At 48.1% G+C, this 12,802-nt stretch overlaps 1 protein-coding gene across 3 annotated transcripts in view; it reads right to left on the bottom strand.

Moving 5' to 3' along the window:
* The window catches only part of SPNS2 (SPNS lysolipid transporter 2, sphingosine-1-phosphate), an 89,076-nt gene that overhangs the window by 59,556 nt on the left and 16,718 nt on the right, over positions 1-12,802 (bottom strand). For all 3 annotated transcript variants that reach the window (XM_082370560.1, XM_082370562.1, XM_082370563.1), the window contains one exon: positions 11,795-11,984. In XM_082370560.1, coding sequence (XP_082226686.1) covers positions 11,795-11,984 — 190 coding nt within the window. The remainder of the gene's footprint in view (positions 1-11,794; positions 11,985-12,802) is intronic.

The following is a 12,802-nucleotide window of genomic DNA, read 5'->3' as shown; positions in this document are numbered from 1 at the left end:
TGGAGGAGCAAAGCAATAAACAACATTATTACAGAACTAATAAATTAAAAACAGTCAGAAACAGAATAGACATCAACCAAAGTAGAATCACCAATATAGAGAAAGGCTTGAGATAATCTCACAGATTGACTGATTTTTAAAAAACACAAAGAAGAAAACATTGCGACTTCCCTGGTGGTTCAGTGGTTAAGACTTTGACTTCCAATGCAGGGGGTGCAGGTTTGATCCCTGGTCGGGGCGCTAAGATCCCACATGGCTTGTGGCCAAAAAAAACACAAAAAAACCAAAAACATAAAACAGAAGCAATATTGTAATAAATTCAATAAAGACTTTAAAAAATGGTCCACATTAAAAAAAAAACTTTAAAAAAGAAAAAGAAGAAAACATTTAGAGAGAAGTAAATGATATGAAAGACAGGTAAAGTAGATCAGGGCTGGGACTAGAGCACGGCAAGTGAGACACATAGGGTACCAAATTTAAGGAGGTACTCAGTCTCTGGGTTGCACAAGTGTAGGGTTAGCCCCTGGGAGTGAGTGCCTCCTTAAATTGTGTGCCCTTATGCCTTGCTGGCCTCACCCTAGTCCCAGCACAGAAGATGATCCAACGCAGGTAAAAAAAAAAACAAACCCAACAAATAAACAAACATAAGAAATATTCAAAGAGATGAGAGGGGGAAGGAGGATACTCAGTATTGATTCAGCAGATAAGAACAGTTATGAACAAACTTTTATATGATATAGAATATTTAGCATTGAGATATATCCTAGCTGTTGCAAGCAGCTTCTAACATGCCTCCAGAGACCCCTGCCTCTTGTATCTCACCCTGGGTGTGAGCTGGACCTAGGGATGTGCTTCTAATGAGCAGAATACAGCAAAACTCATGGGAACCACTTCTGTGATTAGGTTACAAAAGACCATGACTCCCCTTGATAGACTCCTCTATTGCCTTCTCAGCCTACACATATTCAGGAAGGCAGCTGCCATAAGAAAGACGCCAACATAGCAAAGGAACTGAGAGCAGACTCCAGCCAATAGCCAATGAGGAGTTGAGGCCCTCGATCCAACATCGCAGAAGGATCTGAATGCGGCCCACAACCACTGAGTGAGCTTGAAAGCAGATCCCTCCCTAGTTGAGACTTCACATGAGACCACAGACCCTGGGCCAACGCCTTGATTGAAGCCTACAAGAGACCATGAAGCAGAGGACCCAACTAAGCTATGCCTGGATTTCTGACCCACAGAAACTGTGAGATAATAAATGTGTGCTGTCTTAAACGACTACATTTGGGGATGATTTGTTACACAGCAAGAGATAACTAATACACTACCTAAGCCACTGAATTTCAAGAATAAATAATGTAATCTTCAGGTATCCAGATGAAAAAGTGAATCGATATGAAAGATTTTTTTAAACTTCATTCTTCACAGCAATATTTGATACGAAAAGACAATGGAACAAATGTTTGCAAAGTAATGAAAGGAAGAAAATGTGAGCCAAGAATACCATATCCAGTGAAATGTTGTTCAAGAAAAGAGGGAAAGAGGAGAAGACAATCTCAAACATAAATGAACCAAAGGAAAACCACCTCTCTAGCCCTTTTTGGTTTGGAAAGGAGGACAGAATGGATTAAAAACTATTTAACCACAAAATCTACTCAGTTAGGAGTTGAACCAAAATGAAGAACTCAGGAATGGAGCATCTATGCAATAGATGGAGAATGAGTATTGAATCTATTTAAATCTGGGATTGAGAGAACAGACTGTGAGTGTTATAAATCTAGAAAAAGTAAAAATAATAATATAACTAACAAAAACCAGGAGACTGGGGAGAGAAGGTGGAGGTATAAGAAAGCTGATCAGGATTCATCAATAAGTCCAAAGTTTTAAAATTAACTTGAAGTTAGCCAAGTCCTTTGATTTCACTTCAATTTCTTCAGGTAAATTCATATAAATGAATTAAACACTATATGATTCTATTTACATGAAATATCCAGAATAGGCAAATCTATAAAGGCAGAAAGCAGATTAGCAGTTACCTAGAGCTGGAATAGAGGATGGTTAGGGGAAAATGGTGAATGATTTATAATGAATATGAAGTTTCTTTTTTTTTATAGGAAGCCCAAGAAATGCATTTATTCTATTGTCTCATAAAGTTTCTTTTTGAGGTGATGAAAATGTTCTAAAACTGATGTGGTGTTGATTGCAAACCTCTGTGAATATACTAAAAACCATTAAATTTTGTACTTTAAATTGAATGATACCTGAATTTCATCTCAATAAATCTGTTTTTAAAATTACCAGATAACCTCAGTTTAACAAAAGTATTTCTAAAAACATAAATCTGGGTTTATATACAGAGACACATATAGAAGGATGGTCACATCACAAAAGTAGAAGCAAACAGGCCAAGATGTTAAGAGTAGCTGATTCTAGGGGATGAGAAAATGGAAAATTGTTATCTTCTTCTTTGTGCTTTTCTGGTTTTGTTTTTGTTTTTTTTTTAAATTACCCCCAAATAAAAATAGAAAGGTCATTGATAGAGTGTGGTGGATTGAATTGTTGGTCTCATCACTTGATTTCACTGTGATAGCATGATGCTTCCATATCCTTGACGTGTCGAGTCCCCCAGAGTGTGATCCTTGGTCCTCTTCTCTTTTCTATCCAAGCTCAGGCCTTTGTTGATCTCATTCAGTCTCACGGCTTAACATAACCAGCCTAGACCTCTCTCCTGAACTCCAGACTCATATATTTCCAACTGCCTCTTAACATCTGCAGTTGAATGTCCTAAAAGGCATCTCAAATTCAACATGTCTAAAATTGAACTCCTAATCCCACCCTTTCCAAAAATAAAAAACCCAACAACAACTCCGTACTTCCCTCCAGCCTTCTCCGTCTCAGTAAATGGCAACTCCGTGTTTCCAATTGCTCAGGCCCAAAACCCTGGAGTTGCCCTCGACTCATCCATTTCTCTCACACTCCACACCCAACCCGTCAGGAAATCCTGTTGATTCTACTTCCAAAACATACCCAGAATCTGACCACTTCTTCACACTTCCTCCATAAGTAGCCCAATCCAAGCCACAGGCATCTCTTGCCTATAATATTGGAAAGCCTCCTAATGGGTTTCCCTGTCTCTTGTCTTTGTCCTTTTTCATTCTATTATCAACACAGCAGCCAGAGAGACCTTGGTAAACTACATGGTAGGTAGTTACAAAACAGCCCCCAATTAATCATGCTTCTTGGTATTCACACCCTTGTACAGTCCCTTCCCACAGTGAAACCAGGTCAGTTTCCCACCTTGCTTCAACCAATAAAATAAGGTAGAAGTGATGCTGTGCTGTTCCTGGCCTAGGCCTTAAGAGACTTTGCAGCTTCCACTTTGCTTTCTTGGAATGCAGCCCTGAGACCGCCATGTAAGTAACCGGTTTCACCCAGTGGAAGACAAGAGGCCACATGGAGGAGAATGGAGGAGCCCCAGCCGACGGCCAGACACGAGTGAGGCCAGCTTGGATGTCCCACCCCACCCAGTCTTCCAGGTGAAGGCGGCCACAGGAGTGAGCACAGGTGAAACCAGGCAAGAAACCATCCAGCCAACTCACAGAATCATAAGAAATAATAAATCGTTGTCTTAAGTCACTACGTTTTAGGGTGATTTGTTACTCAGCAATAGGTGACTGATACAAACCATCAGTCAGAGCATCACTTTCTGTGCTAGAAATTCTCTAGTGGTTTCCCATTTCACTTAAATTGGAAGCCAAGTTCATTCTATGTGCAGGGATCCACACAATCAGTGCCCCCCCCCCACCCCGCCATTCCCTCTGACCTCATCTCCTCTGCTCTACCCCGGCTCACCCCATTCCAACCATGTTTCCTAGAAGAGACCAGCATGATTTCCCCCTCAGGACCTTTGCACTTGCTCTTCCCTCTGCATGGAGGGCTCTCCCCCACTCCACCCCTGTATCCGCATGGCTCCTTCTCTCACTTGCTTCAGGTTGCTGCTGAAGCATCACCGCCTCCGTGAGGCCTCCCTGACCATCTTGCACAGCCCAGTCCCTCTTCTTCTCCACTTTCCCTGCTCTGTTCTTTTCCACAGAGCTCATTCCCATCTAACATACCATTTATTCTACTGCATACATATTCTTGCCTGTTTTGTTCAATGCTGCATCATCCTCAAAGCCTAGAACAGTGCCTGGCAAACAGGAGGTGCTTGGGAAATATTTGACAAGTGAGTGAACATTTCTGCTCATCCTGGCTGGGACCTGCCTCGCAGCCACCTCACCATGGCCTCGGCTCTGCTCCTTGAGACCTCTGCTCCCTCGGCCCGTGAAGCCCGGCAGGGTTTGAGGGTGAAGACCCCCACTCCCAGGTTTCTCACCTGTGAAACAGGAAGAGCAGCACAGAACCAGAGACACCTTGGGCGGGGGTGGGGTTACACCTGTGAGGCTTCATGGCCACATGCCCAGACACTCCTCCCCGTAATGATAGATGTCACTGACCCAGGGCTCAGTGAAGGAGGAACGCTTGGGGCATGTAGCAGACTGTATTTTCCCAAAGCAGTCACTGTAATATTTCCACTTGCTCTTTCAGATCACTGCTAGTCTCCACCAAAAAGAGTGAATCCGTTCTCTCTCCCCTCGAATCTGAGTAAGAAGTTGTGGCTCAAGTGAAGAACAGAATGCAGTGAAAGTGACGCTGTGTAACTTTCAAGGGCAGGTCATCAAAGGCAACACAGCTTCACCTGGCTCTCTCAAGACTCTAGTCCTTGGAAGCCGGCCACCACGTTGTAAGGAAGCTCAGGCCACATGGGGAGGTCACAGGCAGCTGCTCTAGCCAGTAGCTCCAGCTAAGGTCTCGGCCAACAGCCAGCATCAACCATCAGGCGGCCCTCAGCCTTTGACGATCCAGTTCCCCCACCCCGCTTCTGCGCAGTTAACCCCAAGTGGAAAAGAGATATGTCAGCCCCACCCCCCCACCTTGCCCAAACTGCAAATTTGTGGGCAAAATAAGTGTTTTTCTTATTTCAAACCACTAAGTTTCATTATATATCTATACCAACTAGAACAGGTCCAAAAGTTCATTTAGCTCCTCAATGAAACCAAGGGAAAAGTACGGGCACTCCCATTTTACAGCTGAGAAAACTGACTCTCAGCAAGGTCAAGATCTTGCCCTAGCTCACACAGCTAGTAGGTGAAGAAGCAGGAACGAGGTCCAGGTCTTTCAGATGCCTCAATGCATGCTCAATGTCATCCCCCAACTCCAGCTACTCCCTCTGGACCACAAAGCCCACCCAAGGGGGGATTGCCAATGTTCAGCCATATCCTCCAGCTACCAGACAAGTGATGATGGAGCTCCTACCTTGGGCTCAGTCCCTCCTCTGAGTACAAACCCTTTCTCCTCTGAAGGGCAGCGGCCCTGGGAAGAAGGCCAAGGACGACGGTGTGAGCCAAGACCTGCTGTGTGTGTCTGGATCCCAATTAACAGCCAAGAAGTCAAGTTCCCCTGCCAAGGGGAGCGGAAGGAGGGAAGAGATGGAACCCTCTGCTCCTGCAGGTGGGCACCAGGGAACGGGCTCCCCCACGGAAGGCCCCAGACCAGATTTTATACGCTCAGGAAACCTTATTGCCATGAAACAGACAGCGCGACTTGGCCCTACTTCAGGAAATTTGGGGACGGGCGTGCCCACGATGCCTCCAAAAACCCTTCCTTCCCACGCAATGCAGCTACAGCCCAGCAGCAGTTGGATGAAAGCTATATGCAGCTGCAGACACACATGTACACACACATCCCACACAATTATCTGCTTGCCCTGATACTGGTGCATGTGCACACTCATGCACAGACATGTATGCAAAACAGCATACACGGACACACTCATACATACTATGCATATATAGAATGAATTACATGTATATGCAGCACACAGAGAGCATGGCTGTACAGACACAGAGGTGTATTCACACAAAAGCACACATATCTGCACTCATGTTCACAGACCTGCATATATTCACACTTAGATGCATGCACACACTAGCAGTACCCATACCCACATTCCTGTGGGCCTTCCCAGGAAGCCCTATCAATTTCCCCTGGAGCCTATCTATCTCCCCAGGACTGGCATAGAAAGTACAGGAAGAACTTTGGTTCCTACAATCTGAGAAGGTGAACGGATGGATGGACGGATGGGAGGAGGGATGGATGGGTGGATGGAAGAGACTCAAGTGATTCTTCCTATTCTGAAGCTAATTTGAACAGAAGCCAACTCCTCAGCCCCCTTTCGACATCCTTTCTGATATTGACCCCCATAGGTCTCCCACACCTAATGACAATCCTTCATGGCAGACTGCAGCCAGTTCCCACCCACTGAAGTTTTAGGGATGATGTCATGTCCCACGGACTCCAGACTCCTGCATCCAACTCTACTAACACCTGTACTTGGACGCCAACCTCCCACCACAAACTCAGAATGTACAAAACCAAGCTGCTCATCTTTCCCCAAGTGCCGCTGTTCCTGCCTACTTTCCTATCTCAGTTAATGGCGTCTCCCTCCTTCCAGCTACAGAGGCTAATATCCTAGAACTCACCTTTGACTCTTCTCTCTCTCACACCCCACACTGAATCCATCAGGAACTTCTGATAGATCTACCTTCAAAATATATCTATAATCCAACCATTTCTTACCACCTCTGCTGTTTCTGCTCCTGCACCCCACACCCTCATGGGAAGTCTATTTTCAACAGAGAAGTCAGAGTGATTCCATTAAACATAAGTCAGTAATAGAAAAACAATAGAGAAAATCAATACAACCAAAGTTGGCTGCAAAACTGACCAACTTTTAGTTACACTGACCAAGCAAAAAAAAGAGAGAAGACTCAAATTACTAAAATCAAGAATGAACATTATTATCGACCTTACAGAAATTAAAAAGATTATAAGGGAATACTGTGAATGAAATTCCTAGAAAGATGCAAACCACCAAAACTGGCTTAAAAAGAAATAAAAAGCCTTAATTGACCAATAATAAGTCAATATTGAGTCAGTAATCAGAAAACTTCCCACAAACAAAAGCTCAGAACCAGATGGCTTCAATGGGGAATGCTAGCAAATGGCTAAAGATGAATTAACACAAATCCTTCACAAACTCTTCCAAAAAATACAAGAGGAAGAAACACTTGTCAAGTCATTCGATGAGACCAAACAAAGACATCACAAGAAAACTACAGACCAAAATTTCTTATGAATATAGATGCAAAGATCCTCAAAAAAATACTAACAAGCCAAATTCAGCAACATATAAATATAATTTTACACCATGACCAAGGGAGGGTTTATCCCAGGAATGCAAGGTTGGTTAAACATACAAATATCAATCAATGTAATATACCATATTAATCAAATAAAGAACAAACTACATGACCATCTCAATAGATGCAAAAATCATAAGCCAGACCACCCACGCCTCAGCACAAAACCTCAACTCAGCTCTTAGCCAGCTCCACCCAATGCCCACATGGCCCTACATCATCTTGTCCCACCACCTCTCTGTCCTCATTTCCCTTTCTCCTTTCATTCCACGCTAACCACAGTGCCCTTCTTGCTGTTCCCTAAACCCAGCAGATACGCTCCTGCCTCAGGGCATTTACAGTTGCTGTTCCCTTTGCTTGGAACACTGTTCCCCTAAATATCCCATAACTCACAATACTGTGAATTTTACTTACATATCTTGCCTGTTGTCTACCTCCCCCAACTAGAATGGGAGCTCCCTAAAAACAGAGATAATTTAGTCTGTTTTATCTACTGCTATATCTGTGGCATTTAAACTAGCATGCCACCTTTATAGGCACTCAAGAAATACTTGTTGAATAAATGAATGAATGAAAATAGCTGGTCACTCAACCATTCACACAGCAAGCAGTTGATCACCCCCACCCCACTCCAAGTGCCTGACACTGTGCTTTTCGGGCTGGAGTGCTGAGAAAGATAGGAACCAACCTGGGCCCAGCTGGGAGGGGGTGGTCAGGGCATAAGTAACCAGGACCCAAGGAAGACAGTGCTGAGGAGCGGCGAGGATGGGGAGAGAGGGTTGGATCTAGCAGTCAGGGAAGGCTCCATGGAGAGATGGAGCTCTAGCCTCCCTTGAAGGCCCAGAACGATTCGGGCGTATGGAGAACGGAAGGGAGTAGAGGGAACAGAGGGAGAGCCCGGATGTGGAGAGCACAGGACACCTCCTGGGAATCAGGAAGGGACCTGCATGGCAGAACCACATCGAATAAGGCTACCAAGGATGTCAGGGCCGTTCATGAGGGGCCTTGAATGCCAGGATGAGGAGTTAGACTTAGTTCCAGAGGCACCAAGGAGTCATGCAAGGCTTTCGAGCAGGGAAGTTTCTGTGGTGTCCCTCTGGCAGTGTGGGGAGAACAGATCGTGGTGGGGAAGCAAGAAGACATGGAGACCAGGACAGTGGCTCTTGGGACAGTCCTAGAGATAGACGGCAAGGCGTGAGCCATGACAGGACAGAGCGGACCAAGAGAAGAGGGGCGGTTTGGAGGCGTTCAAGGTTTATGACTGGTGTTAGTGGGCAGGGGTGCGGGGGGTGGGGGCATGGGGGGAGCTGGAGCCTGAATCTCAGAACCTCAGAAGCACAGACAGAGCCATGGAGGAGGGGGGTCTGGTCAGGGGGTCCAGAAGGAACCGCACCACTTCTGGAAGGCTGGAGTTTTGGTCGCTGGGGCTCCTGCCAGGCCCGAACATGAGCCACAGGGAGGAGCAGCTTCCCAGCACTGGACGCTGGACACAGCCCAGCCCTGCCAGCCTTCCTGCCCTGCAGTCCCTTGCGTCCCAGGGCCGGCCCAGAGAAGAGATTCTCCGGCTGGCTTTGTCAGCCAAGATGCAATGTCATTTCTAGACGAGCCATCCAGCTCTGGAGATGCGCCAGGCTATGGGGCGGGGGACAGCTGTGTCCCCAAAACACAGCCAAGGAGCTGCTTCCCAGAGCCAAGCAAGACAGTGGCAGAAGCGGAACTGGCAGGTGGTCCGCGGGCCCAGCCAATGCAGAGACAGGCCTTAAGTGGGGCCTCCATCTGCCCAGGCCTCAGCCTCTCTGCAAGGTCAGGCCCATTCAGTCCCCACCAGCTGGAGATGACGGTCCCAGTCACTCCCTCAGCCAATAAGCATTAAGGTATTTATTAGTGCCTGGTGTACGCCAGCCTCTGTTTCTCTCCCATGGGGGTGACAAGGGTCAGTGCGGCATGAAGGACAGAGACTTTGGAGTCTGCGGAGCTGCATTAGAGGTTTATCTGTCCTACTCTTTGTGTTGCTGTCTCTGGGCCTCAGTTTTCCCATCTGTCAAGTGGGGATGAGAAAAACCCTTTCCGATGAGGGCACTGTAAGGACTAAATAAGAGCAGGTGCAGAAGGGAATGTTAACAGGACTTGTCTATTCCCCAGGAATTTCAGCGGAAACCCAACCAAGGCTGAGGACACTGGTGAGAAGCACCCACACCTTAAAAGAGGCACAAGACACACCTCAGGACTCAGAGAGAGAAAGGGAACCGTCCCATGTGGCCCCCCCGGCTTATACAGAAGAAGGCTGGAGACCCAGGCTGGAGAGGATTTATTTGAAGAGTGAGAAAGCTGAGTGAGGGGCTTCGGGTGGCCCACCCACAGAGAGGGCAGTGCCTGTCAGGAAGGACACTGGCCTTTCTCCCTGGCTGGATGCCAAAAAAAATGCAGACTTTCCTACACCAGGGCCACCTGGGGTGCATCTACAAAGAGAGTCCTCAGGACACCCCAACACATGTCACCTGGGAACAGGAGGATGTTCAAGGGCAGCAGTAGGGGCAGCTGCATCCTGAGCTCATCCAGGGGTCGAACAGAAACCACGGAGAGGAGACAGGCTTGAGGGTCACAAGAGGGGAGCCCCACGGGGTGCCCGCCTGGGGCGACTGGGCCCAGGAGAAGAGCTGGAAGGGCAACCCTGGAAAGGAGCGGAGGGAAGCTGCGACAGTACACAGGTGACAATGTCTCCTGCACCAGGGAATTGGACAATGCAAACGCTGGGGCCCGAGGCCCCCAGAACCCACAAAAGTGCCCCCAAGAGAGGAGTCAGCCAGCAGCTGGGCATCTACCACAAGAAGGGCACTGACAGTCAGCAAAACAACGCCAGACACCTATAACACCTGGCCCATTTCCGGTCATCTTTGCTGGCCTGCCCAACCTTGGAGGGGTCAGGATCCCGGGGGAGTGGTGGTCTTGGGGACAAAGGACAGAGATGGAGCAAGGAGAATCCAACTGAGTAGAGCTCCCCCTCTTCCCAGTGCAATTTTCTGGACCTGGATAGAAGCTTTATTTGGAAGTAGAAAAAAGTTTTGATTTATATGGGACTGGGCTTCATGAGTGTAACTAGAAAAGCTATGGTGGGGGCTTCCCTGGTGGCGCAGTGGTTAAGAATCTGCCTGCCAATGCAGGGGACACGGGTTCGATCCCTGTTCCAGGAAGATCCCACATGCCACGGAGCAACTAAGCCTGTGCACCACAACTACTGAGCCTGCGCTCTAGGGCCTGCGAGCCACAAGTGCTGAGCCCGCGTGCCACAACTCCTGAAGCCTGCGAGCCTAGAGCCCATGCTCAGCAACAAGAGAAGCCACCGCAATGAGAAACCCGCCCACTGCAAAGAAGAGTAGCCCCTGCTCGTTGCAACTAGAGAAAGCCCGCACGCAGCAACCAAGACCCAATGCAGCCAAAGATAAATAAATAAAATTAAATTTACAAAATATAAAAAGAAAGAAAAGCTATGGGGTCTGGTCATGGGGGAGAGACCCACTCAAACTGGTTGGGGAACAATAAAGCTGTTATTGATTTGCTTTCTGAGTCCAGCCTGCTCTGTGAACCCCACCCACACATGCAGGGGTTTCCATGTCCACAGTGGTGGGTCCCCAGGGCCTTAGGACCAGGGAGTGGGAGGGGAGGGGTAGGGAGCTTGAACCAGTCTAGCTGGGGCTAGGCTGGCGCCATTCCCAGTATCAGTGGCTCCTTCCCATCAGGTGGGACAATCAGGGCCAGGCCTCTGGGGAGCCAGGGACACAGCAGCACACGTATAAGTGTGTATGTATGGATATGGATACACCAGGGCGCCTGATGAGACCCAAACATGCACAGAGCCCCAGTGAATTCTGATGTGAGCATAGAGTAGTCTGGGAAGGCTTTGGAGGAGGTGGCCTTTGAGTTGGGTCTTACAGCAGAACGACTTTAGGATGCACAGAAGAGGGGAATGGTGCCCCTGGCGGATGGAATGGACACAAGCAAAGGCTGGGAGGTGTGAGCACCTGTCACTGGTGTAACCGGAGTGTGAGGCACATGAAGGGATGTGATGGGATATGGATCTGGAAGATATGATATCCTTAATATTGTCACCTTTAAAGCAGTGTCCGCACTGGCTATGGCCAATCTGAACCTCACTTTCCTCATCTGTAACCTGGGGAGAATTACCCTATTTCTTCTTGGACTCAAAACATGTCCTGGGAATAAAGGGGTCTCATTATCTCCAATCAAAGCATTAACCAGGAGCTCAGAGGACACACTTTAGAAAGGCTTAGGCTCAAATCCCAGTTCTGCCTCTAGCTGTGTTACTCTTGGTAAGCCTCAGTTTACTCATCTGTTAAATGGGGATAACAAAGCTCCGCCCAGAAGGAGAGATAAATGTAATGTACGTGAAGACCTGGCACAGTGTAAGCCTATGTGAAACAGGAGTTCCCTACCCACCCCACCCCACTCCCACCTCCAAAGGGGCCCTCACTTACATAGGAGGCCAGGAGGGTGGTCGGGGCCAGGATGAGAGCCAGGTAGATGCAGGGGGCTGCAGCAAGCAAGCTGGCGGCACAGATGAGGGGCTCAGCCCTCGAGTTGACTTTCTTGTATCTCCTTGAAGCCTCTGCTCCCAGGATGACCCCAACAAGGCCAGTCACGACAGTCAGTATCCCAAAAATCAGGCTGATGGAAAAGAGCAGAGAGGGACTGGTCAGCCGGTGGCGTCAGGATAGGGGTCCAGCCACCTACCCCCGGGTGCGTGATCTGGTACCTACAGAGAATGTGACTGTGGGCCACTTCCCCTCCCTCCTAACCAATGCTCGTGGGTCCTTGGGACCCTGCTCTGGGATCCATGTACTCCCCTACCCTTCCCATCCTCTTTCCTGCCTCATCCTGGGGATGCCACTGGCCATGTGAGTGATCTTCCTAGCACCCCAGCACCCCAGCTCCCAGCCTGCCTCATTGCCAGCAATCTCCTCCACTGTTTCACCACCTAAAACTGCCCCACTCAGAAATCTTAATTCTACAGTCCCACTCTGGCCCCAACCTTCTCGCCTTCCAGGCCCCAATACTAATGGAATGGAGGTAAGTGAGCATTTATTGATCGAGCTCCTATGATACACCGGCACTGTACACACCCTCCCTCTCTCTCTCTCTCTTTTTTTTTGGCTGTGTAGCATGCACAATCTTGGTTCCCCAACCAGAGATCGAACCCATGCCCCCTGCAGTGGAAGCGCAGAGTCTTAACCACTGGGCCGCCAGTGAAGTCCCCACACACCCTCCTTCCTTGAGTCCATCCTTCCACTCTCTGTTTCTGAACACCTCTCAAGTAGCCCCCTCTTAACTTCACTACCTTTGCCACCTACTCCTAGACCCATTTCAACTCCACTTGGTCCCTCTTGCACCTTCCTCCTGTAGAAACCTGTCCTTCTAGGACAACCTCCATACAGGTCCCCCAGAGGATGCTTTCTAGAACACAGATCTGACTACGCCCCTGCCCA

Source organism: Balaenoptera borealis (genome assembly GCF_965194805.1).
Source record: "Balaenoptera borealis genome assembly, chromosome: 20".
Lineage (NCBI taxonomy): Eukaryota > Metazoa > Chordata > Mammalia > Artiodactyla > Balaenopteridae > Balaenoptera > Balaenoptera borealis.
The sequence above is the reverse complement of the archived record's forward strand: the minus strand, read 5'-3'. Positions and strand labels throughout refer to the sequence as shown.